General features: G+C 42.6%; 2 protein-coding genes across 2 annotated transcripts; one reads left to right on the forward strand and one right to left on the reverse strand.

Moving 5' to 3' along the window:
- Positions 1 to 5969: 5969 nt before the first annotated feature.
- LOC125018677 (GTP cyclohydrolase 1-like) lies at positions 5970 to 10255 on the forward strand. The gene is made up of 6 exons (XM_047602745.1): positions 5970 to 6319; positions 6553 to 6662; positions 6751 to 6806; positions 6889 to 6920; positions 7008 to 7092; positions 7352 to 10255. Exons 1-6 carry the CDS (start codon positions 6043 to 6045, stop codon positions 7479 to 7481), a joined length of 690 nt encoding a protein of 229 aa, XP_047458701.1. The 5' UTR covers positions 5970 to 6042; the 3' UTR covers positions 7482 to 10255.
- On the reverse strand, positions 8625 to 26570 carry LOC125018678 (rho-related GTP-binding protein RhoQ). Its single transcript, XM_047602747.1, has 5 exons — positions 25927 to 26570; positions 25525 to 25583; positions 15700 to 15864; positions 13888 to 13983; positions 8625 to 11356 (listed from the first exon to the last, which is right to left on the reverse strand). Exons 1-5 carry the CDS (start codon positions 26066 to 26068, stop codon positions 11195 to 11197), a joined length of 624 nt encoding a protein of 207 aa, XP_047458703.1. The 5' UTR covers positions 26069 to 26570; the 3' UTR covers positions 8625 to 11194.
- Between the last annotated feature and the right edge of the window lie 116 nt (positions 26571 to 26686).

A 26686-nucleotide genomic window follows, 5' to 3' on the forward strand; every position in this document is an offset into this window, starting at 1 on the left:
GGTTTGTTTTACACAAATAACAATTTCCCAGGAAACGTGGAGAGGTGAAGTGATGCAGGTGGTATCCCGGAAACCACAGCACCATGAGGAGAATGTGGTTTCACAATAGTTTTTATCGCAAGTCATGAGTAAAGAATGTGCAGAAATGACTGTGCAATTAATCCCACCAGTAAGCAGCTACTGACTCTAGGAAACTGGAAAATGTTTGGTTATGGTTGTGTTTATTATTATGTGTCTTTTATGCTGCCAACCCCGGAGCTGCTAAACAGTGTTTCATTGTTGTCCTTTGTTTGCTTTTAATATACATACACAGATCAGCCACAACATTAAAACCACTGACGGGAGAAGTAAATAATTTTGACCATCTTGAGACAATTCAGTGTTCTGCTGGGAAACTTTCGGAATGGCATTCATTTCACGTCCATTCTCTGATGAGTCACAACTGTTTTGGAGACACAAGAGAGAGAACCTACGCAGTATTAGGAATTTGGACATAATGTTATGCATAATCAGTGTATGTTTCCAAAGCCAAGAGAGTCCATGTGGCAAAATCTGGGTTTAAAACCATCAGCGTTCCAGTTTTGTACTCTTGTTCCGAAAACGGGGGGCAGGAAGCTGACAGCAAAGCTATCATCCCAAATGGAGAACATGTCCCACCTCATGCAAGGCACTCAGTGACCAGCAGAAAGATATCACAGATCCTTCTTTACTGGGTGAACTCCACACATACGCCACATACAACAGGGCCAGTATCACTCACATGCAACCACTAAATTGATATATACAGTATTTTGTGATAACATATGCAGTTAAATGTCTTCGTATAACTAAAAATGTAACATATATTTTATTATATATATCTAGTCAAGTACTACACTAAATTACTTTTCCACTTCCCTTTATTGCAAGGGGTTAAAAGACTATCTTATATATGTGTTTGTCATTCAGAAAGAAAGCAAAAGGTAAATGCACTTATGTCTGGTAGCTCTTTAAACGAATTCAAACTCTTGCGATAGCCAAGCTGGCGAGACCAGATGTGCCCCAGACGAGTGGCTATGTGTCATAGCCTACACCGAAGAACAATTAAAACATCTCGAAGGAGCGTTCACTCGCGCCCACACATGAGGTCATCTCCTGGACTCAGATCTTTCAAGAGCGCATGACACAAGGAGTAATGGGAAGTGGAAGTGGTGTGAGTAATGTAGTAGGTAGCCGGAGCTGAGGTTCAGTTCAGGGGAAATCACCGGCAGTCTGAACACATTAGCGTTTGCGTCTCCGAGATGCTGATCTAATTTGCGCTTATGAAGGGAAATGAATAAAAAAAAAAAAAGGGAAATAATTGCATTAGCACTGATTCTTCTGCCAGGGATGATTCACGCTGTTTTAGTAAACGGCGACCTCTCCTACCAGGCCGCTGCTGTGCTATCTGCAAGAAATCCATAGCAAGGAAACAATACCGCCACACCGGCTCTACACTTAATAGGAAATGTGTCTTTAAGTAAAGAGAACAGAAAGTTCATCACAGGAGATTTAGCGTGGAGGGAAGTGGAGTTTATCAGGATCTTTATGAAAATGTCAGGCTGACACATCAGTAACAGATAATTCAGTTAATCTATTGCAACAAGCAACTAGTCTGACGTCCAAATAAACAAATCATAACTTCTGATATATAACTCTTGGGACCCATGTGGTGACTACATTTGGATGCACATATTTAAGAGAAGTTTGGTATGGTGTGTAGTAGTTTAAATTTTATTTATATATACTATACTGTTATATATAAACTGTAATATATACCATATATACTGTATTTATATATATTGTAACTGTTTGTGTTTCTTTACAAAGTTTTCTGTTCAGATAATCCACCACATCCATGTATGATTGTTAGTTCACATACAACATAACTTAAAGTTTTTTAAAAAAGTTGCTAAAAAGAATGAACACAAACTAAAGAAGGGGAGAAATCTCAATAGGTTTAGGTCTATTTTAATTGTGTTGCATTAATCCTGATATGCAGCCTCACAAGGGTTTGTTCGTGTACTGACAAAGGCAGTGTTGCCATCTTGTGGCAGCAACATGGAAAGAAACTGCATCGTCTATTTACAGAGACAAACAACCATTCACACTCATGCCTTGGGGTGAATTTAGAATCACCAATCAACCTAACGAGTATGTCTTTGAAGGTGGTAGGAAACTGGATTACCTGGAGAAAACCCACACAGACACAGGGAGAACATGCAAACTCCACACAGAAAGGCCTGAGCTGGATTCGAACCCGGACCTTCTCGCTAGGAGCCATCAGCGCTAACTTTTACAATAAAAGTTTTATTGTAGTGTCTGCTCATCGGGTGTCATTTCATGTAGTCTCTTTTATCTAATCCAGCTTTAGATCCACGCTTGTTCTGCTGCTGTGACTCATTTTCTTTGTATATTTCATAAAAAATAAATCAGCAGAATGAAGAATATCCTCATGTGGTGCCGGAACTCCTTAAATATGCACTTTAAGAATGAATTTAGAATAAAAATAGACATGTGGCCTCTGAAAGTATTTGCAGAAATTAAAAGAAGAAGTCTATTGAGTAAAGGCGAAGATCAAGGAAGAATTAACTTGAGGGTTCAAAGGGATGTTAACAAATGAGAAAAATGTGAAATCAATTAGCTTACTAGAGCTGAACAGATCCGCCAGACGGGGGCTAAGATCAAGAGAGCTCTGGGGAGGTGATGGGAAATCACAGAAAGGGAAATCAGGAATAAGGAAAGTACATGACAACAGCCTGGAGCCTGCAATTAATAAGTTCTACATGGGACCTAAATGTCTTCATCCACTCGGATTGTTTTCCCCTTTAACATTTACATCACTTAGTAAAGTGATCCTTCAGCAGTGCACAGTGATGACAATACTAAACCTCAATGGCAGCTTATTTTGTGAACCTTCCCTCTGTAGTTCATTTATTGGTTCATGTAAGTTTTACTTAAACAGTTTCTCCCCATTCATTGAAAGAAGCTGCAAATACGCACATGACGGATTACTTCACTGCATTAGTCACAGCTGCATTGTGACTGTCAGCACGGCATCCCCTGATGTTACCTCTGCAGTCATGATAAACTAATTAACTAAACTTAATGGCACTTATACAAAATACATATAATTATGGAGCAGAATTTTGTGTCTTGTGTAGCCATTCGTTGGTCCAGCCATCGAGGTTATTTAGTCAGATCAACCTATCTTCTTCAGTCTTGTGCGGTCAGTAATGTTGGAATGGTGGTGTGGACATTTCTGAAATGACTTGCTTGTGTTGTCTACATCCCACTGTTTTTTTCAGTTTTAAATGACTGGTGGAGTTAAGGTGTAGCATGAAACTGGTTGAGGAGACTCAGAAAAAAACAAAACTATCTGGCAGTTCATCTTTGTACTTGATGTTGGAAGTGGGTGTTACGCTCCTCTGCACTTCTACTGGCTGTGCAGGTGTGTTCGGCCTGTGCTTAATCACCTTGACCGGCCACACCTGAGAAGACTGAATGAAGGGCCTTGTTGAAGAGGCCTAGGAGAACGACTTGTCAGGTGCAGAGGTTTAACATGTCCGTCTATAAATCCTTATTCTTTTGTAACTCCGTCATGTGTCTTTACTTTTATGTTGCACCTGCGTCGTAACATAAATCGCCCAAACACAGACTAAATACAAGGAGAACAAGGAGGCAGGGGTGAGATACATCAGGGTGGGGTTAACAATCAGAGGCAGTGACCACAAGGTGGAAGTGAAGACGTCTGAAATGACAGAGTTAATAACTTACTAAATACAACCAGTTTGAGCTTTATGTATTTGGAATATATTCAAAACAAAAGGATAAATAAAGAAGAGACGAAGAAAGAAACAATATGTTTGAAAAGGCACAGAGATACAGTTGATCATGACCTGGTGCCACTGAGCTGGATGCTACATTAGGTTTTATTTGCTCCAAACTAACCACACAAATCTTAACAGACATTCACTGGAATATGTGACTTTAAACGTGACTTCTGTGCTGGTTCATTCTAATGAATGTTCTCAGAAACAAAGATGTGATGTGCGACGTGTCCATTCCAGGCATAAGATGGTCAGCAGGGTGAACTTTGACCTTCAGCAGGATGCATGATTAAAATTAGATGCACCACTTTTCACTGCTTATAGGTGACTGATATACAGTGTGGAAGCATGTGCACTTTCCCCTGACGTTACTTTCACTGAGGCTTCCGGATGTGAATGTAAATAATAAACAGTCACGTATTTATATGGAGCTTTTCTACCTGTTGGTACTTAAAGCTCTTCACAGAGAGAGTGGCTCTGACTAGGTGGGTGCTACATGTCTAAATAACATCCACACCAATGCCAGGTCTGTAACTTTACCAGCAGCACATTGAATTGTTTTGAATTTCCATCAGAGATAAAATAGTATATTTCACATACGTCACATCAATGTGGGAGCCCCGCAATTTATCTATGAAGCAGTAAAGCACACAAATCCAGCAGCAAACATATACAACTGACACAATAAAGAATGCCTAAAGCAAGATATGCTATCAGCGTGCTGTATATGGTAATAAGAGGCTGAGGTGTCAGTGGAGAAATCAATCAATCAGTGGTGCAGCAGCGTGCAGAAGGTCAGAGCAGACGGTGACAGTCAGATTTATCTGTGACTGTCTTCACTGGCTACAGCTGGGATTGGTCAGTGGAACAGTGGGTTAGCTTTGTCTGAATCAGTGTGAAACATCAGCCTGTTCTCCATGCTGCACACGTCCGGTTTATGAAGCTGCCGCGCTCGTAATGAAGAAAAGTGTGGAATTCGTTTTTTTCAGGGGCACCGTGTTCTGTCGTCATCTGGGGTCAAGATTTACACACAAGATTTCCAATGCATTCCATGAAACCAGCATCTGTCCCCTGCTGTGATACTTTCTCATCCTGCTCATCTGTCAGTAAGAGATGATGAAAACCAGCTTCATTTTAGCATTATACAGATGTTTTTTTTTTAGGGGGTCTTGGGAACATCTTCTTACATCACATGTTTTTTTTTTTTTCTTCTTAGGCTGAACCAGTCGGTGACAAATTCCATCTGAATTTATGCCACGTAGATGATTTTCCTCAATGATCAATTCAAAATCATTTGGAGATCATTTTATAAAGGCCTGTATTTATCAAGTTAGAGCTTTAAATAAGACGCTGATCACTTTCTAAGGAGATTCTGACCCTTAACACCTAATCTGGAGCCTGATTCTACTTTTTAAATCATTCATTTGAAGGCGGTACAGGTATAGATTTACTTTCCATGTGTCTGAGTACAAATCTTCTTTCTTTAGCATCCATTTAAACTAACATCTGTGCAGGCAGAGGGAACAGGGGTAGGTTTTGGAGGAGCACATGCTGCTAAAATGCCATTTTATTTAGTTTGATTCTTTATTCCAATTGATTGGCATAACCTATAGATGCAGTACATGTCCACTTCGGGAAATGAGTATCTGCTCGGTTTCAATCCTGAATCCCAAATGTCAAGCTCATGGCATCATGGGGATCCAATTATTTACACATATGTCACAGGATCTGTGTGTGCGTGAGCTCATTTGAAATCGATCTACATGCTGATCAGATGCTTTTATCGTTAGCATTGTTAGGTCTCCATACTAGTCTTCATATGTGATGCCCCATAGATGCATGCGTGATGCCCCTGGCACCAAAAGTATCAATGAACTCGAGTAAATCAAGTCTTAATGGTGTAATCATATATGTACATTTTACATACTACATTCTAAAATGCAGCCCATCTCCCAATTAGATGTCCTCAGTTAACTTCTTGGAATTGGAAGAGCGTTAAGTGCACGCACGTCATTTGGTCCTGAAGAGCATCACGCCTGTTTGTCTCAGGGGGTGACAGCAACGCCCGAGGAGCTTTCACTGCCTTTAAAAACACAAGACTTTCCCTACTGAGACTAGAGATCGAACAGCTCACCAAAGGGCCCATCTAACTCTGTTTGCTAGTCTGCTTTACTGTCAGTTTCCAAAAACCGCAATGGACTTCCATCGCACTGCCGAGGTGAATGGAAAGATGCCTCTTGCAGCTAAGCTGACCAAATGCATCCAGTCTAAAAATGACGATTTGCGCAAAAAGGAAAATGACTGTAAGAGACCCGCAGACCTGAGTGGACTTTCTTACATCGCGGAGGCTTACGGCACCATACTGAGTGAGCTTGGAGAGAACACCGAGAGGGAGGGCCTTTTACGCACGCCGTTACGCGCAGCCAAAGCCATGCAGTTCTTCACAAAAGGTTACCAGGAAACGATAGGAGGTGAGTGCAGCTTAGCAAATTAAATCCTTAATTCTATGAACCTTTCAAGCTGTTTTTGTATTGGTGAGTTTTTGCATAAGGGACTTTAAATTTAACTTAAAGCCGAAGAGTGGATTCATTCAGGATCTGCTGGAAGATTTTGGTTTATTGTCACATTTGGTCATTATTTGTAAGAAAGATTTTAGCCTATGATATATAACTTTTAACATATGTATATATTTCAATCTCCACAGATATCTTGAACGATGCCATATTTAATGAAGATCACGAAGAGGTGGTGATTGTCAAGGACATCGATCTCTTCTCTCTTTGTGAACATCACCTGGTGCCCTTCTTTGGCAAGGTAACTTCATTACATAGCTGTTGAAAGGCCTCGAAAAGATATTTTCTTCCTTATTATATTTTCTTCTTGCTTTGGTCCAATATGTCAGGCTCACATAGCATACATCCCAAACAAGAAAGTGATTGGTCTGAGTAAGCTGGCCAGGTAGGTGATGACAACACACAACACATTTATAGGCCAAAAAGAAAACTATAATAACTCATAATATCGTTTTCTCCTTTTCCAGAATTGTCGAGATCTTCAGCAGGAGGTTTCAAGGTAAAATGCTTTTCATTTTGTCGTTATCTTCTCTGTCTTTTTTTTTTTTTTGTACTCCATCCTTTTTGTTTTTTTTTCTCCCCACAGTTCAGGAGCGTCTCACCAAACAGGTAGCAGAGGCGATTGAGGAGGCGTTGGCACCTGTTGGCGTGGCAGTGGTGATCGAAGCTGCGTGAGTGTTTTCATGTCGTCTTATTGTTAACTTTTAAGTTTAATCCAATATTTGTGAGTAAACTGTACAAAAAAAAGAAAAAAAAAGCCAATGATTCTGACTTTATTGTTGATATATACCAGACTAAAAGGATCACAAGGAGATCCGCAGTCTCCTGTAATTACCAAAATGTTTGATTCTTCTTTGTTTTAAAATGTGTGTTATGGACTTTTTTTTTTTAAACAAAGTTGATCTGAAGATTGCTTTCCTTTAATTTCAGCCACATGTGCATGATGATGAGAGGTGTGCAAAAGCTCAACGCCAAAACTATGACCAGCGTCATGTTGGGAGCGTTCCAGAAGGATTCCAGGACCAGGGACGAGTTTCTGACTCTGGTACTGAGGAAGTGAGCTTTGATTCTCGTGCACAGTTCTGCAAATGGAAAACAATCAAACACTTGTGGATTTCACTACGCGTGCATCAGATTTATGTTTTTGTTAAGTTCTGCAAATTACAGTAAATTAATCTAAAATAAAACTTTTGGAATGTTGTTGTGAAATAATGTCTTACGTCTGATTCTCCAGGAGCATTTCAGAAGGTGAACAGTGAGGATTTCTCCCGAAAACCTCAAGCATAAATAATTGAAAATATCTGAACATGCTTTATTACCATATGCTGATCATTCGTTTTAGCTGACAGAAGCCTCATCTGTGACTGATGGGGATATTTATTCCTCTGTACAGTCAAAATATTTAAGTAAAACTGACACTCGTTGTTTTTAACTTTAATATTTTGGTTTCCGATTAGTATTTTTAGCTGTATGCCGAGCAGGCACACCTGAGGGGACATTAAGTGCTGCTGTCCCAGTTGTTTTTGTGCACCAGGAGTTTGTAATTTATTTTACATGCATGCCTTTGACTTGTGGCTGTAAACCCCTGTAGCAGTGAAGAGTGCAGTGGTAAATTGCAACCTGAATTCTGGACATGTTGGTAAAGTGCTTTCCATTGCCCTGCAGGGAGGTGAAGGCCTTTATAAATCTGCACCCAGCGAGTGGCGCTCATGCTCAGGAGTTTAACAAAAGTCGTTGTAATATTGGCTTAATGATGAACTGCTTAAAGTTTACGATAAACTCAACAGATCTAAAATCTGTGAACGAGAAGATGTGTGTTCACTCAGACATCCCTCGCGGATTAATTCTCTCATCCAGTGAACTCATTATGAACACCGTTACTTCCAGGAATAAACACAGGAAAAGTTAATTTCACAAACGGAGAGAGGACCACGTACTGTTTGCAAGTTCAAAAAACCCCCCGAGGCGGCTTATTAACACAGTAAACACGTTTATTGAGAATAGAGGAGAGCATCAACGGATAGAATGCATTGGTGGCTGCGGCACTTAGGTCCTGGAACCTGAGGGTGGACCTTCACACGACGTAAGCAAGCAAAACTGTCCGAGAGGGAAGGCCGCCGACCCCCCCGCCCCGCAGCCGCCTCCGTCTGCGGCTTTAAACGCGGTCGTACAACGTAAGCTGGGACAGAGAGGAGGAGCACCATGTACATTAAAGCTTTAATCAATCATCACGTCTGACTCGGAAACAGAAAACCAAAAGCAAGAGTTGGCACCTTCGATTAATATCTTTAAAAATGTGTTTTTAAAAAGCCAAAAATAAATGCATAAAAAATAAGCTGATATATATATATATATTTGTTTATGTTTGGCTTGCAAGAACAGTTCAGTCACAACCTTTAAGTTATTACTTAATGCACCGACTGCAGACATGTGGGCTTTGACCTTTGTTGCATACACTTGTTTTGGGGGTTAATAGACATTTAAACGTTTCTCTAAATCTGGTTAAACTTTACAAAATAGCTATTTAAATGTTGAACGATGAGACTGCATTACATGGATCAAGATATTCTTGGTACATGTGTTTTGGTAAAAAAAAAATCCTTTATGCCTGATCCCCAGATCCATAATATGACATTATTTGGCTTAAGATTTTTTAGAAAGAGTATCTACAGACAGGGTTGCACAAGCTATTCATATATCCATCACAGTGGCTGCGTTTGTGTGTTGTAGGCTCACAATTAACTTAAATTAGTGATTTAATGAATCAGGTCGCACAATTCAGTGCGACGTGTGCAAAGTAGAGTAAAACAGAAGTACAGTTAGTGATTTTTGTGAATGAAATTGTGCAATTCTCTCCATCTGTGGAGTTGTTTTGGGTGAATTCATCTTAAAGTATTCCCATTTTATTTCCCATGAAAATCAAATTCAAATGCATTAATTCTATACTATCCTGTTCAGTCAATGTACAGTTGTTTTTGAAGCTCAATGGGTCTAAAACAGGCAAAGGGGTGGAGCAGGTGACGCCCGAAATGAAGCATAACTTTAAGCTTAGAGTTTGAATGGGTGAGTTATCGTAAGGTGGTTATTTTAAAATGGAGGCCTGACTTTTGGAGCCTAAAGTGGCTATAGTCAAGGAATGAAACTGTGAGTGCTACTAGATAAATGCATATTTAGCTCCAGTTGCTGTTTCGTGGCAAATTCAAACAGCGTTTTAATAAAACGTAAGGTCAAATGAGGAAAATTTGGTTGTATAGCTAAAAAAAAATAAAAAGGCATGCAACTGGTACATTATGCATCCTAATCACTACTACTGGGTGTTTTATTGTATAAATTAACTGTAAAAGATCTTAACTGTGACTAGGATATTTTATTAATAGCTAGTGCAACAAGCTGCAACTCACTCTGAATTACCTAGGTTAGCATCTTTTCTGAAAATGTTGACATTTGGGCGGATCGAGGAAGCTTTGTAACAGGATTTTGGAGATAAACTTCATAAGCTTGTGCAGGTCGAGATGTTGTGCCGTGGTCCTATGTGTGACCGATGGAACTGTGTGCATCTTGTGTGCTTCAGTCGGCCTTCTCTGGGACAAGGACGTGGTTTAAAAGCAGAGGAATGTGCTCTGTTGTGCTTGGAAATGGAGCGACACTGGCTGTGCTTCATGTTGTGCATTAAACATTAGGTATCGGGTCGTCTGATGTCCATCTGATTCGGATGAAAGCGTGTGCATTGGATTCTTTGGGCACTGATATGAATCTAAAATGAGATCCCTCTTCTTCTCTTTCCTAAACCTTCTAAAGGTGATAAAAAGGATAACGCATTATTGCAGAATAACACAAAATTAAAGCAAAGGAAAGTCTATTTTCAGCTGACAAAATATTATTTTGCACGGACTGCGTGATCTCTCTATTTTAGAGATACAGAGTCTTAAACTCTAGATAATATATATATATAGGCTTTTTAAAAAATGAATAATAAACTTCCAGATGAAGACCTCAGCCCATCTTAACATATCATGTGTTTTTTTGGCATGCCACACTATATAAAACAATGGAGATTTCATAAGGCAAAAATAAACAACGGACACTCAAACTTTAAAATAATACCATTCGAGTTCCAAAATCCGTCCTCTGAACAACATTCGACTTAATATAACCCATACAACGGAAGCATCTTGTGTGGTTGTCGAATGACTACGACAGAGAGACAGAGTTCGAGAGTATTTTCTTTCTTTAAGCATATAATGAATAAAAAAACTGGCCCTTATGTCCAGATACGCTATATATCCTGGGCACTGTCACAGTTTCACATTAAGTCAGCCTCGTTATTCATTAGTGCAGCTGTTCTCTCTCTGCTTTTGGAAACTCACAAATCAATTCAAAATCTATTTTCCAAAGCCGTAGAAATAATATGAACTCCTTAAAATGTAGTACTTCTCTCCAAACCGAAAACCGTGTGACAGCATACACCAACATTTTACAGAAAAATGATTAAAAATGGTTATAAAAGAAGGTACTTTTGAGGCCAAAGTCTTTTTAGAAGAAGAGACTGACTTGGGCTTTGTGCTCCTTTGGTAGTAAACTGCATCCTCACGCTCAGAGCTGGACAAGCAGGAGAGAGTTATAGCCCCTCCAAGAGCACTGCAGCATAAAAGTAGCTCTTGTTTTGTCTCTTTTTTTAGTCCCACTCTTTTGTCCTTTGCCTGTCTTCTGCCCCCGAGTCCAGGTTTGGTTTGTGATCGGTCGCTCTGTGATCTCCGTGGTGGACGGTGCGTATCACGTGATCAGACAGCAGTTGATGCAGCGGGGTCCCAGCCTCCTCTTCAGTGACCCCTTCTTCCTCTTGGGAGCCAGGATGGCGATGATGGCCTCGTCAAACACCGTCTTCAGGCCCTTCTGGGTCAACGCAGAACATTCCACATAGCAGCATGCACCAATCTGAGGAGAAACACCAGATGGACCGTCAGTCAAGGCCAAACAGATACAATATAGTACTATAAAATAAAATGTTAATGGTATAAAATGTTTATATATAAACATATGCCTAACCCATGCCCCTGTATCTAGTATGGCAATGATAAAAAAAGGCCATTGATGACTCATCGCGCACTCATGGGTGTATCCTACGGCATCACTCCTTAAGAAGAAGCAATGCTTGACTTGGCTGCCACGATTAAATGAATCTGATCGTCTGTGATATTTACATTTAAAATACAGGCTCTGCTACATATCTGATCAATTAGCTTCTCAACCATTAGTCAGCCAACCACCAGGGGGCGAACGCATGGTAAAGGCTTAAGATATCTAAATAGCAAGCGAGTGCATGTCATCATGAACTTGTTTTGAATTTAGGGCGAGTGACGTGAAACAAAAACACGTTATATGCAAGGAGTGCAGCAGAGTTGCATCTGTTTAACCATCTAAGGAGACATCACACTCTGAAATATAACGAATGCATAAAGGCCGAAGCTAACGCTGCTTCACTAAATCCACGCCCGTGTTCATCAGCAGCCCAGACAACGCTTTGTGTAATTTTTATTTTTCATAATTAAGCATTTATTCTAATTTAAAGTTTCATTTTGCACTGAAAACTGTTTGAATATTGTTTGATTAAAAGTAGCGCAATAAAAACACAGATGTTTTCCCTAATAACTGTCATTACAATACTTATCAAAATAATCGTGATGATCATTTTGGCCATAATCGTGCAGCTCTAGATTGACTTGAACATGTATGGGTGGCATATTCTAAAGCCGTTGGAGCTGACCAATCAGAATAGACTGAGTTTTCTAGGGGGAGGGGTTATTTCCTGCTGTAACTTATTCATGTAGCCAACACTGGTGCGCGCCATCTATACTTGTGCGCTGTGTAAAAAACACTACCCAAATGCTAGTTGGTGCCCTGTCTTTTTTGCCATTCAGGATAATTTCAGTTTCTACTTCCTGCTTCACTTTCAACAACCGCGACTGAGGCTTTTGCCACAATTTCACCGAAATGTTGCCTAAGACGAATCACACAAGTCTTCGTATCTCCGACCCTCTTCAGTTGACTTTTAATGATCTTAAATTGATGTGTTCCACCTTTATTCATCCAAAACAAAACAAAAAAAATCAAAAAACAGATTTGTTTTAGTCACAACTAGGCTCTAGATTATGCTAAACTAACCAGTAGCCAGCTATAGCTTTATATTTACCATTAATCTGTTTTTATTTTAACAAAAAGAGAAATGGTGAAGTCTCTTTAAGTCTTCTTTAGTGTTTCTACAGTTTAGAATATGTTCAATGCCACTGCGTACGGGAATTGTGAATGACTTAGCATTTTCAAGTGTCTGAGTCAAAGGCCACAACACATCCACCACAGAGGAAGTGCAACAAAGAGAGGCAGTGGGAGGCAAGTGTGTATCTGTAACCTAGTGCTATGGCTGCATATAGCATCAGTGTAATGATATGTAATTTACTCTGGCGCTGGCTGATATCATGGAGTAACTTTAGCTGCTAATGGTGAGTGGACGTTTTTACAGAGCCTCCTCAGCCACAGGAAAAAAAAAACTAACCATTCTTTAGTGGTGTGTAGAATGGATAAAGTCTGAAATGACACTCATGTGTTGGCAACATACACCGATCAGGCATAACATTATGACCATTGACAGTACATTGATCATCTTGTGACAATTCAGTCTTCTGCTGGGAAACTTTTGGACCTGGTATTCATTCGTGTGGATGTTACTTAGACATGTAGCACCCACCTAGACCAGACCAGGTACCCCCTCACCCATATTTACATTATTAAAAACTCAAAATATAATATGTCACACAGTAAAGATGTGAATTGCCTAAAAAAAAGCATCTGTTTCTCCATTTTTCATGTAACTATTTGCTAAAATGTAAAACTGTTCCTTTAAAAGTCGCCTTTTTTTTTTTTCTCAAGCCTGTTCCATGGACTCTTTTACGGAGGACAAGTCATGAACAAGAGCAACATTTTGTAATAATATCCAAGGTAAAGTGCTGCTCATTTTGCAGGAAAATTGCTCTAACTGTAGCTGATTTTTCAAATAACTAAAAATGATCTTAAATGGATCCTTGTGGCCTCCAAATACTTCATGGCTCCATGAGGCAACAATCCCAATCTAATTCTTCACCTAAGCTGCCAAAAGAGCACGGATATCAGCTGTAAATTTGACTTAAAATTCTTGTCTCGGCCTGACAGGAGTGATTAATCCCAGACCACAGTCGGTATCTATGTCCTACGGCCTCAAACTCGGCCGGACGTCCATCTTGACCCAGAATGTATTCCTGGATTCTTTTCCAGGCAAAGAATGCACAGAGGTCTGATTCCAGGCATTTCACCGAAATGACTGACATTCATGCAGAGACGTTCTTGGGTCGGATCTGCACACAGGAATCTAACTGAACCTGGCAGAGCACTGAAAAGGAGCAACGGCATTTCTGTTTTCTTTCTTTCATACAAACCTCCTTTGCTAGTTTCTGTCCTTGCTCGGTGGCGATGGGCTTCTCCTTCATGTCATTCAGTTTGGCAATGGTCTTGGGGTCATCGCGAAGGTCGATCTGAGAAGGAGGAACACTTCCCGTGAGCTAAGGCATCGTTAATACTGACATTAGAACATGGGTTTCATATTGGCTTGTTTTAACCGTTTCAGATTTTGAAACAAAACCGTGTTGACCCCACACTTCCTGCTCTTGCGCAAAACCAATTTCACAGCCGACCACAAGGTTCCTCTCCTCTTTTATCAATCACAATAGCTGAACGTTACAGGGAGCCATGTTTTTGTTTTTTTTTTTCTTGATTGGTGTGATTTGCAGCATGTGTCAAGAAGGCGGAGTGTGCACGTATCAGCGTCCCGCCGAAGAGCAGCAGCTAGGAGAGTTTTTACCGAGGGATCCGATAAAAGAGCAGTAAACATCAGCTGACCCGAGATAAATCAGACACCCACTCCATCCTCCTCCTCCTCCTCCTCCTCCTCCTCCTCATCACCGCTGGGCCTTGGCTGCACTGGCATTCGGTTGCCAGGGAACACAGACCAAAAAAAAAAATAAAAAGAAATCACCCACCACAAGTCTGCACTCGGTTTTAAGAAGGCAGCTTTTATTGGCAGTGGCTTTTAAGGATTCAAATAAAAAAGCCAATACTTGGGATTAATGTCATCTCTTAACATCTTTTTTTTTGTATTAATGAATCTATAAAACATCACAAGCCATTAGCCCAACTTGATCCTTGTTGCAGAACTTAATTGCTGCTTTAAAAGATTTGGATCTAATGATTACCTTTAAGCAGGGAGGGGGGGACTTTAGCACCAAGCCGCAGATTTTCTAGTGATACAAGCCACAACCAGCATTGTAATGGTTGGTTCCAGTTCCTTTTTCTTGAATTTAATAAATGTCCGTGCTGTGACTCAGGTTTGAGTGGGTGAGTGGTTAAATCTAATTAAAGCTGCACTGATCGATAGTTTTATATTAACAGTAGATAAAAATAAACGAGTGAACTTTCAAGATGCCGTCCTGTAATCACAAATCCATACGAAAGTTATTACCTGACTGTACAGCTCCCCTCAGTATCTTCATCTATCTGACCTTTCCTGTTTTAATTCAGTCTCACGCGTTCATCAATCAGGCAGATATTTTCAACCTATAACTCTGATAAACTTACTGTACGCAACCAGCTGTTAATAGTCGAATCAACCAAAGATTTTGCAACCCCCTTGCAGTACCTCCAAGACCCCCTAGGGGTTGCGGACCCCCTGTTGAAGACCTATGGCGTGGCATGTAAGGGCCACAGAGCAAGATACTTCCCTGAGGACTTGGTGGAGACACAAACGGTGCTGCAAGGACACCCATACGTCGGGAGAAAGGAATACGTGCATGTATTAATATAATGTAATCTGGTGTGTTAATACTGTGCAACTGTCTGCATTTGCATGCAGTTTGTGCTATTGAGAGTATTAAACGCTGACTTTCCTGTGCAGGAAACAAAAAGAGGAAATCTGAGCTTTGATATTGCATCAGTGTTTCGAAAATGGCACCTTTATGGCCTTAAATTCCCCCACGACATAATAGATAACAGATCTGCGGTTACCGGAAATGTTGCTGTTGCTGTTATTGCTTCATATGCTTTTGCACAAGTGATTCATTTTCTGTCCTTAGTTTTATTTGGTTCTCTTTGCCTACTTTCAGGACTTGCAGGTCATTTTTATTCAGACATATAGGAAACTTTTAAGAGACAATCTCGAACGCATCTGAGCAGATATTTCAAGTTCAGGAACTAACCTGGGTGCCAATGAGCAGGTAAGGGACACTGGGTGCATACTCCTGCAGCTCGGGCACCCATTCTTCACGCACATTCTGGAAACTGGCAGGGTTGACCACGGAGAAGCAGATGAGGAAGACATCCGTCATCGGGTAGGACAACGGCCTCAGGCGGTCATAGTCCTCCTGGGAGAAGACAGGAGCAGATACCGTCCAAGGTCAGAGGAGCAGACGTGAATCATTTCCGTTTCTTTAGCACCTTGAGAAATTACGACTCATCAATTATTGAAGTGCAATGAAATAAAAAATGACCTCCGACGTAGACTTCTACTCCCCGCTGGAGAGCTACGCCGATCAGCCAAAACATTAAAACCACCGACAAGAGAAGTGAATAACATCCAGTGTTCTGCTGGGAAACCTGGACCTTGCTTAGACATGTAGCACCCACCAAATTCACAAGATCCCAAACTGATCAAGTATCTGTGAGATGATCAACAGAGGCCCGTCTCCTCAACCCATTGGACCCAAAGGCCCCCCCACTAAGTGTGCCAAGATGGCTACTAGATATGAAAGCGTATGACACTCATATGGAACTGAGCTATAAACAGAAAAGAAATGAAAGGAGATGACATCACACAAGAGTTCCTCCCTCTCAGACAGTCTGGGATTATTTTACATTTGCAGTCTTTCAACGCGGGCCGAGCACAAGGCATCTCCACAAGACAGTGGACACCAGACACACTGATATCTCCCACATTTGTGCGTGGTGTAAATGGCTAATTCCCAGACACGAAAGGCCGCCCTTTGTGTGGCAGATCAGGCGCTCCCTTGTCCTCCGCCAAAAGATAAACCTCTTTTCGACAGAGTGTCCGACTCTCGTGAATATTCATGACCCGCCTCACTTCCTACTGATGGCAATGTTTTTCTGCTGCTAGCTGGAAGACGCAGGGAATCAATGGATCTCCAGTAATTACATATGACTCATCCAGACCAAGTGAGTCAGACTCATTTTCTTGCCTTTTTATTGGAAGCAAATCAGGAACAGTGCGCAACGGGGCTAGAGATGGCTGCAATGAGCCAACCGACGCATGACAGCATGAAGGTGTTTCATCATGATTCGTTTTGGAAAACTGAAAAGACTTCACAAATGAGTTGAACATTAGAAAAATAGCAGGAGATCGGCCAGGCAGAGAGGGGGGGGACATGTTTTAGGTTTTATTGCAGCTTATTCCGCTTCATTTAAACCCATTGTCCTTATGGAATAGAGGAACCTTACGTCACTGAAAAGGCCATGGGTGAAAACAAAGGAGACGTTGCTGTTGTTTTGTAATGTTCAAACTTAAAAGATAAAACTATGAGATTTTCTCTGTCCCTTCAAGACAAAAAACAAATAAATGTACGACTTCAGACCATAAAACGTGTGGACAAAGATGGAAAGCCGTGATAGTCGGAATGTGTGCTTAGTCATGATGATGGTAACGTTGTTACATGTTATCATGTTAAAAATACATGTTAAAAAGTCAAAGTAGTGAATGTTGATGCTGAACTGAAATATTTTAATGTTGGCTAAGCTTCATGCTGTGTTTATGTCACGATTCATTAATTTAACATCATGGAATGATTATGAATTGATGACAGATGTCACACATTACCGGGCCATTCAATGAGGTAAATGTCCGGTTATGACATCTCCGGCCACTGAGTGGCATCGTTCACCCATTTGTCAGTTGGTAGGCTATGTATAGACATACGGCCCCTAGTTTTTCAAGTTTTTCTATGTAATGTCACTGATCATCGCTGGGCAACGACATTATATATGTGTCTGCGATTTGTATTTACCGCCAGTGGTTTGTTTTCACTCAAATGGGGGTGTGGCCTAATTTGCTACTCTCTTCTATTAATTGACGATTTCGTCTGCCATCTAGTGATAGAAAAGGTGAAAACATATTTACTTACGCTTATTAATGTTTCTAGTTTGACGTGACACACAAATTCAACAAATTTTATCAATAGCAACGAGCTACGACGTCGCTAATTAGCAAGTACGACTCCATTGTTCCCAATTGTGTCTTTGCACAGCAATGTCCAGGTATTAAATCATTTTATATTGTGTCACACATTGGTGACTTCTTTATACTATAATTAATGAAATAATACCAGTGTCCACATAGGAGGACATCTTTTTTCCCCCAAAAAACTACTACTTCCTGTTCAAAAATGACACTTAGTTTTATACGTCTTAGGTCCTACTGATCCCAAATACCGTAGAGAAATTAAAAATGCATAGCAAACAAAAGCTCAGGTCTCAGGAGGTTAAATAAATATAAATCTCCTCTCCTGTGTTCATATCGTGGATGAGTGAACGATGCCTCACTGGAGCGGGTCAGGTGGACATAATTCAAACACGTTATGAGTTGTTTACGGTCTTACTTCCAAACTGAGAAGGGTATTTCACAGGCAGACCGAGGAGTTTTAAAATGATTAGTGTTGGGACGTGTGGACGAGTGGTTTGACAGCCAGCAGTGGAGTAACTTCCCTGTGACTGACAGCTCACCTGACACTGCCTGAACTCCCTGATGTGATCATTCAACTATAAATGCGAAACCAACCGGCGCTCCGAGCAATGAGGATGATTTGCAGGCCCCGTGTGACACGCGTCCTCTCTTACGGAGTTAAGTAAGCTGATAAAAAGGTCATCAACAGAAAGACTTCGAAATAACAGAATTGCAGCAATCGGTTTAAACATGCTGAGTTCACAGGGTTTTTAAAAAATAGTCATTCAGAAGGCAGGAAGGCAATAAAAAAAAACGTTATTGTTCCGCATTATGAGACACACGGGATCCAGCCTTTCTAGAACATCTAATGAGGAATAACGTCATCCTTTCCGTTTTAATTTGCCCATTCATTTTGAAAATCTCTCTCTTGTGAGGACATTAGCTGTCTGTAGAGTGCAACATTAGAGAGCCTTTATTACGTCTCAGGGTGCAGAGCTCATTCCAGACAATGTGGCAAATCAGCAAGTAGCACTGAGCGCCACCAATATTGGATTTTTGCATTTTTATGTTTACCATCAATCCAGCGAACCACCGTGACTTGTCAGGGTATTTAATTCACAGAGTTAGATGAGATGCAGTCTTGTTTATCCATTAATAATTACTAATCTGTTTAGAAACAAAACTAAGATCGAAAAAGTGCAAGAAGTTAATCCATATTTAATTTGAGCCTTTTCAACAGCGCTGGTTCGATGTCATTTTTGCAGATTGAACCCTAGAGATGAGGGGTGGGGGTGTCAAGGAGCCTAGAACAGACTCAAAAAACTGCTTCTGATGAAGCTCTGTTACATTTTTATACTGAGGTGATGGTCACCATAGATTGACTTATACGCTTGGAAAAGGAAAGTTGAGTTTGGGGGTTTCAGTTGCAATGCTCTGCCTCATCTCTAGATGCCACTGAACACACACAGATATGTTAAACATACAAAAAACTCACTGTATATATATATATATATGTATATATATAGCAGCAGCCAACCCTAGGTCCAATTTCTTTATAAAGCACAATTTTAAATAAACACAAAGTGCTGTAAAGTAAAACAGACACAATAAATCAAAATAAAAAGATAAAAATACTAAAGATAAAACCATATAAATAAACAGATGGTCCATCCCAAAAGTAAAATATCTGTCCACATAAAAAGGAACAACCTACGTGGCGTGAGAAGAGAAAGAGGTTTTAAAAAGAGCTTTAAAATTAGACAGTGAGGAGGTCTGTCTAATGTGCAGCCGCAGTTCATTCCACGGTTTTGGAGCTGGAGCAGAAAGCGCTCGGTTCCCCTCTGAGCTTCAGCCCTAGATTTGGGAACCCTCAGGAGCAGCTGATCAGATCCCAAACTGATCAAGTATCTGCGAGAGGATCCACAGAGGCCCCTCCCCTCACAATCAACCCACATGTCCCGTCCCCAGACACCACAGGGCACCCTCAGAAAGCCCGTCTCCACTGCACAAGCGAGACCTACACCAGCATTAGGGAAGGTGGTCATAATGCTATGGCGTATTGCAGCGTATGGGCCCATTTGCAATCACACGTCGGATCTCTCCTCCGCCCTCACGTGCACACGTTATCGGTCACATGGGATCTCCGTGTCTTCACGTGTTTCTCTGTGTTTATGACCTTTGTGAATCTGATTCCCCCGGTGAGCCGCACACACACACACACACACACACACACACAAACACACACACACACACACACACACTGAAAGCCACTCAGCAGTTTACCGTAAACAGGCCTGGAGCTCGTCTACGGCCCCGTCTCTGCACCACACATTACCAAAGTCAGTGAGGCCGGATAGACCGCGGAGGTGCGTCTCAGAGCTCCTCTCCATCAAAGCTTCCACCGGTAATATGTTTTATTCGTCCGGTTCAACAGTTCACGAGTACATCGTTGAAACGTTGCATAACACATATAACCGAGTGTACAGTAAATATTATGATGAGTGGAAAGAGGAGAGAGGAATGAGAGCAGCTTGTGACTGGTGTGATCCACTCCTCTCTGTACATGCCCATACATCGCCATCAGGGTCGTCTTTTTGGCCACTGCTGTGTGACTGTACTCTGTTGACTCAGTGACATATGAGTGCTATGATATCAGTGAGTCACCCCCCCCCACTCCCACCTCCCACCTCCCACCTCCCACATCCCCCTGCTTCACACACTCTCTCCCTCTTTACCGCTCTCCCTTTTCTTTCTTTTCTCCTCTTATCGTTTCCTCGGGGCTCCATAAACTGGCTGCATCGACAGAGTCAGGGACGCCTGCTTTAACATGGCCGCCGGGTGGGGAGCGCAAGCCCGGACACAGTCGCTTCTGCCTCTCATCTTCAAAGAATAATAATAAGATTTACAAAAAAACCCCGCTATTTATACGTGTCTCTGTCCTACTGGCCTTTAAAGTTGATTAAAGCTTATCAATCACCGCTCTAATGCACTCTGTCTGTTCATGCCTGGATGGCGAGAACATCCTGCCAGACTCCATTCAGAAATCTGACAGTTTAATATCGCCTTTAATGGCAGTCAGAGACGCTGGGACACGTCATAAACCTGAGGAATTAAGATCAGATTTTATGCAAAGGCTTTTAATTTACGCTCGAACGCGTTGCAACTGGTGGAAGAGAGATGGCAGACGTAATCCAGAAGATGTTTAAAATAAATTCCACTGATAAGATCCACAAATGTTGGTCCGTTCATCATGGAAAGTATTACTCATCCTGTGAAAACAGTTGTATAATCTCTCCTGTGGCTGTGGAGGAGCTTCGTCAAGTCCCCGGTGATGCCATTAGAGTTTCAGCTCATAGAAGACAAACTGTTCAGGGATAAGGCTGGAATATATACACACACATATATATATGTTCTATTTATTAATCAAAAACATCAATGAATCACCCGTACGATTCTCTGCGAATAATTAAACCTCACCAGAGGGCCAAACGTACATAAATCCACAGGCTGCAAATAGTCCTCGAGAACCGTTTGATTAAATTACAATGCTCAGCTGTTTTAAGAAACAATATATTAGTAACTCTGTCGACATAGTATCCACACACAGAAGTGTATTTGATGTTGGGAAAGTTGCACTGCGAGACAATGTTTCAGATCGGACCACTTTCAACGTAGCGCTAATAAACAAGCCGTGGTGAAGATGGAAAGGTCTGAAAACTAAGTGGCAAAACGAGAAGACTTGCACCAAAAAATGCACCATGTCAGTTGTTTTTTTTGTTTTTTTAAGGTGATCAGATGTATCAGACTATTTCCGGGGACAGTCCCTATTTTGGATGTCCTCTCACCGCCTTCTTAAACTGTCCTTGAAAGTGTCCCCAAGTTTAGCTTTTATGAATGAGAAAAAAACTGTTGCACACAGACTACAATTATTACGGTAGTCGCTGCTATTTTGGTCAAGCTTAACCCATTGGCAGATTTCTTTCTTAATACATTTGATTGAATATAAGAACATTCTGCTTCTTTCTAGTAACGCTGTTTTCGCAGAAAGCAAAATTGCAAAATGCTCTTAAATTTTTTGAAACAGGACATGAGGAAATTACACTGTAAAAGTGCGGACGACAACTTTAGGATGAGTTTATTTTTATGTTTTTGTCAAACGTACAAGCCACAAAATGAAAAGTGAAGCCTGCCCAACATAGGTGTGAGACACTGCGGTGTTTAGTTTCTGTCGTTTCAGCTTGGGCTCGACAAAACGAAGCCACTCAAGGAAAAGCTCAGAGACCGCGCTCGCTTGTTTCCTCTCCGAGAGTCGACACTAGAGCTCCTCCGAAGTGTGAAAACTTGTGTGACTGTATCTTTGTGTCTGAGCAGCTGAGTGCTGACAGGCTCCCAGCAGGGTAAAAGCATTTCCAAACCTCGCCCCTGCCTCACCCATTTCCCCCACCAACCCCACCACCCCACCTGCCGCCCTCCCACCCCTGCACGGGGTCACTGGGCCACTTTGGGTTGCTGAGTCAAAAAAGAGTCATCGGACTGTACCGGGCGCAGGAGAGAGCCGGGTTAATGGGTGAAGTGAAGTGGGAAAAGTGATTACAGGATGTGCAGTTGACTGTGAAAGCGTCTGACGCGCCGACGGGCGAACGGGGAACAGCTCAACAAAGAAAAAGAGAGAAAAAAAAAAAGGAAAAGTGGCGTTTAATGGGGCAGCGGGACACCCAACTCCTGAGCTCCTGTCCTGAAAAAGCGTTTCCATGGGCACCGCAGCACTTAGCATCCGCTTCCTGCTTCTTCTTCTTCTTCAGGCGGCGCTGCTAGATCTTTTTGAGTGCAGCAGCAGCAGCAGCAGCAGCAGCAGAGAATGAATGAATAAATAAATAAAGACTTTCTGCTCCCTCATCACATTCAGACTCCTCTAGACCTTCCATATGGAATAATTCAATAGGCAGTGCCAGAGGGGAGCCATGTGCAGACAATAGCGGGGCAACATCAGCAGCAGACCGAGCTGAGCCGCGATTATGTGGCTCTGACATGTAACACCGACGTGACGGGGTCTCATCCGGCGGGGGCCCGCGTGCGACGCCGCTGATAGCCTCGTGGAACGGCGAGGCATCATGGGAGCTCCGGGGCCATGCCCGGAATATAAATATTATAGCGAGGAGCCTGGAGGCCAATCGAACACGTGAGGCGCGAAGGCTCAGACGCGGGGAGATGAAGAGCGGCAAACGGGAAAAGAAAATGAAACCAAGAGGACGGAATTTATTCAATTTGTGAGAAACCTCCCACTCCCCCCTCCGCTCTACTTTCCAGCTGTCTCTTTCTCTTCCTCTTTCCGCGTCTCTCGCCGTTCCTTCTCCCCCTCTCTCGTCAGCCCACCGGCTCTTTGATCCGACGCTGCGGCTATAAACATTACCAGCTGGCCTTGCGCTCCACATAAAGAGGTCAGCCGAGTCGGAGGCAGACGGGGGGCCGTGATTTTTTCCTGAGCGGTAATTCTACTCTCACCCGCAGCAGACATCTGGGAGGACTTCTCCATTTCAGAGACACTCTGAATCAGCTAAAAACAAACCCTCATCTGACCAACGCACACACACTATCAAACACACCAGAATAATAAGACAATAAGGTTGTGTTCCTCTTTTTAGAAGCGAGTAGTAACATTTCTACCATCTGTTTTCTTTAGAGGGAGTAAAACACACAGCGCAGCCACAGGTAAACGTCTGGAGGGAAGAGAAACGGGATGTGATTTGCTATTCACGGACTTGTGCATTTATCATTCATGAATTAAAAACGTCTTAATGTTCTCCAGCTGACCTTTCAGGCTCTGCTTTTCTTTTCTTTTTTTTTTTTTTTAATTTACGACTAACGGATCGCATTTCAGCCACAATCTGAAATGCGACTTAAGAGGAGGAGAGTGTTAACTATTCAGCATTTGACATGCGTACAATTTTAGGTTGCCAGAAAAGTCCCGGGGTCAAAGGTCTCGGAGGCCGGAGAACGAGCCGCTGCTTCGCTGCTGCAGCACAGCTGAGGCCACGGTGTAAGTTTCTCACCAAAACACTCTGTGTGTGTCCCTCAGGTCTGCGCGAGGGCTGAATCAATTTCCTTCCTCTTAATCGTTTGCAAATTTCTTGTGTATGTTGAAGTTGTGCAACAGTTACAGCTAGCGTTCCTCTTCTCTGCTGCTCTCTCTGCGGCGCCGACAGATTTAGCTTTGCTTTGTTTGTTTTTGTGGCAGCTTTTGGATCAGCTGGACGGACTCTAAACCGACTGCGCGCGTCAGTCTGTTGCTTGTCGCGTCCTGTTGACTGAACACGAACTAAACTAATCGAGAACACGCGCAGGAAAACTGTTTCCGGCTCTTTAGCGCAACTAGTGGACGTTAAAAACTCCACATGGCGCCTTTAACCGTTTATTCTGAAATTCTAAATTTACCTTTTCCACTAAATTTAAACAAGTTATTCTGCTAATGATTTCCTCTTGTAATGACCACAAGCACAAAGTCAGATATATCCACTCTACTGTTAAATATGACTTGACAAAGAGAATTAACTTATATCGAAACTATGGAAGCAGCATATATTTCTTTATTTCTTTATTTACTTACTTATTGATTTTTCTTTTTCCAAAACCAAAGGCCAGACCAGTATTAAACATAATCTAGATTAAAAAACAATCACTTTGACCGTTTTGCCTAAATAAAACCTGTAGCCCACCGATTCATTGGTCGTATATTTATATGATACCTCTCTACCTATTTACCTACCGATCAGCCACAACATTAAAACCATTGACAGGAGAAACATCGACCACCTTGTGACAATTCAATGTTCTGCTGGACCTGGCATTCATTCACACACAATAAAAGTTTAGGAACAACTCAAAAAACCATGAAGAACGGCACAAGGTGTTGACCTGGCCTCCAAACTCACCAGATCCCAAACTGATCAAGTATCTGTGGGATGATCCCCAGAAGCCCCCTCCCCTAAGAGGCTGCCCACTAACCACAGGATGCCCCTCAGAAGGCCTATGTCCATTTTCTGATGAGTCACAACTGTTTTGGAGGCACAAAGTTAGACCTACACAATATTAGGAAGGTGGTCATAATCTTACGCCTGATCGGATTGAACTGAAATCTACCCACACACACACATTCAGACACCTGTGCCAAGCACTGGGTTCACTACTTCCTGCAGCTCTGAACCATCATACCAACCATATGATGCTTTTGGCCTCACGATGGGACGAACAAGCAACTCACAGCACATATCTACATCTCCCAAATCTCCTCCCACCGGTGCCCTCAGCGAGCTCGTGTCTGTTTCACATGGTTTCCTCCGTCTGTGTGTACACTGGCTCCTCTGCTGAGTGGAAACATTATTGTGCGTGTGCGCCAGTGCGTTTTTCTGTACAGTTTTAACTCTTGCCCGCTGAATGGCACATTGTAAAGAAAAAGCCCGGGCGTTAAGCAGCCCTGCGAAAAAAAAAACCCTGTGACATCACTACTGGACATAGAAGCCCTGTTCTCCACATAATAGAACTATTGAAAACCCCTTCACTACCATCACTGTCTGCAGCACACACACGCACAAACACACACACACACACACACACACACTCTGGCAGTAAACCCATGTGCGAAAACCATCACCTGTTGCAGCTTAGTGTCTGGCCTGAATATGAAGCCTGTGGGCGTTTCTGAGGCACGGCCACATAGTTCTAGGTCCCAGGAGCACACGAGGAGGCCGAGACAGAGATAGACTGGTGTGTGTGTGTGTGTGGGTGTGACTGTGACTGTGTGTGTGTGTGTCCTTGGCGTTCTTGGCACCCAGCCGGAGTGAAAAATAAACCGTACCTGACCAGCTGTGTCGTAGAGTCCCAACAAGTACTGCTTTCCACCGACGTTGACACTCACTGCAAAGAAAATGACAAAGAGCAGTTGAGAGGAGGAAGCAGAGAGGTGAGGGTGGGGAGGGGAGCGGAGAGCCAGAGGAGCAGGGAGGGAGGGAGGGAGGGAAAGGAGGGAAAGGAGGGGGCTTAGGGTCCCCAGCCCCTCTGTGCTATGAAGAAGGCAAACAAGTGGTTTTGATTATAGCAACAGATGCAATGCAGTTAGAGAATGAGTGGCGGAGGAAACAGTGAAATCACTCTTCACTCTTCATTCTAATGAGATTTCAATCTGGGGAAAATCATTGCAACACATCACTCACACATCAGTGTCAGGGCATAATCACAATAATGGATCGCGTCCCCTCACCTGCATAATGATCAAAGACTGTGGGCACATACTCCTCGGGAAAGGCGTCGTTGGCATAGCTCATCAGGAGACACGTTTTCCCCACTGCACCGTCTCCAACCACGACGCATTTTAACATGATAGTACCGGTTCCGTTAGCCATGATCCCGACCTCGCCAGCAACATCATCGGCCCCCCGACGCCCTGTTGTCCCGACCTCTTCCTCCTCCTGCCGCTGCCTCTGCTGCCTCTGCTGCTGCTGCTGCTGCTGGGCGGTGATCCCGGCACCGGGGGCATCACCAGAGTCGGAGGCGGACTGCGCGGCGCACCGAGGAGTCGGGCTGGAACTGCATCTCTCTCCCTCCCCACCGCTGGTTATGATACTCCCAAATTTTGGCCGCGAAGGAGTTTTCTTTGCACGTCTTGGGTATAAAAAAAAAAGAAGAAGAAAGAAAGAAAAGAGAGCAAGATCCTGCTGGGCTTTAACGAAAAGGTCCTGCCTCCAAATTCCGCTGTCGCTCCGCGGTGCTTGCCGGGTCCGTCGTGCCCGATCCCCCGGTGCGCCCCACGCCTGTGCTCTCGCTTGCTTGCGCACTGTGCAGCCGCTGCCGCCGCCGCTGCTGCTGCTGGTGGTGGTGGTGGTGGACAAGGTGGGTGCGCTTTGCTGGAGAGGCGGAGCTTGGGTTTGAACGCAAGGGGCTCTGGATAAAGTACACTCCGCCTGCTCGGGATGTGGATCAAAGACCGTAAGAAATGACATCATATGCAGTAGAATTCAGCA

Source organism: Mugil cephalus, chromosome 13, assembly GCF_022458985.1.
Source record: "Mugil cephalus isolate CIBA_MC_2020 chromosome 13, CIBA_Mcephalus_1.1, whole genome shotgun sequence".
Classification (NCBI taxonomy): domain Eukaryota; kingdom Metazoa; phylum Chordata; class Actinopteri; order Mugiliformes; family Mugilidae; genus Mugil; species Mugil cephalus.

Bases quoted from the DNA above. Each gene is read 5' to 3' on its own strand.
- LOC125018677 (XM_047602745.1), top strand. From the start codon at position 6,043: ATGGACTTCCATCGCACTGCCGAGGTGAATGGAAAGATGCCTCTTGCA. The intron at 6,320-6,552 runs GTGAGTGCAGCT...CAATCTCCACAG, and splicing joins TTACCAGGAAACGATAGGAG to ATATCTTGAACGATGCCATA. The intron at 6,807-6,888 runs GTAGGTGATGAC...CTCCTTTTCCAG, and splicing joins GGTCTGAGTAAGCTGGCCAG to AATTGTCGAGATCTTCAGCA.
- LOC125018678 (XM_047602747.1), bottom strand. From the start codon at position 26,068: ATGGCTAACGGAACCGGTACTATCATGTTAAAATGCGTCGTGGTTGGA. The intron at 25,584-25,926 runs GTGAGGGGACGC...TTTTCTTTGCAG, and splicing joins AGTCTTTGATCATTATGCAG to TGAGTGTCAACGTCGGTGGA. The intron at 15,865-25,524 runs GTACGGTTTATT...GTCTTCTCCCAG, and splicing joins TCTACGACACAGCTGGTCAG to GAGGACTATGACCGCCTGAG.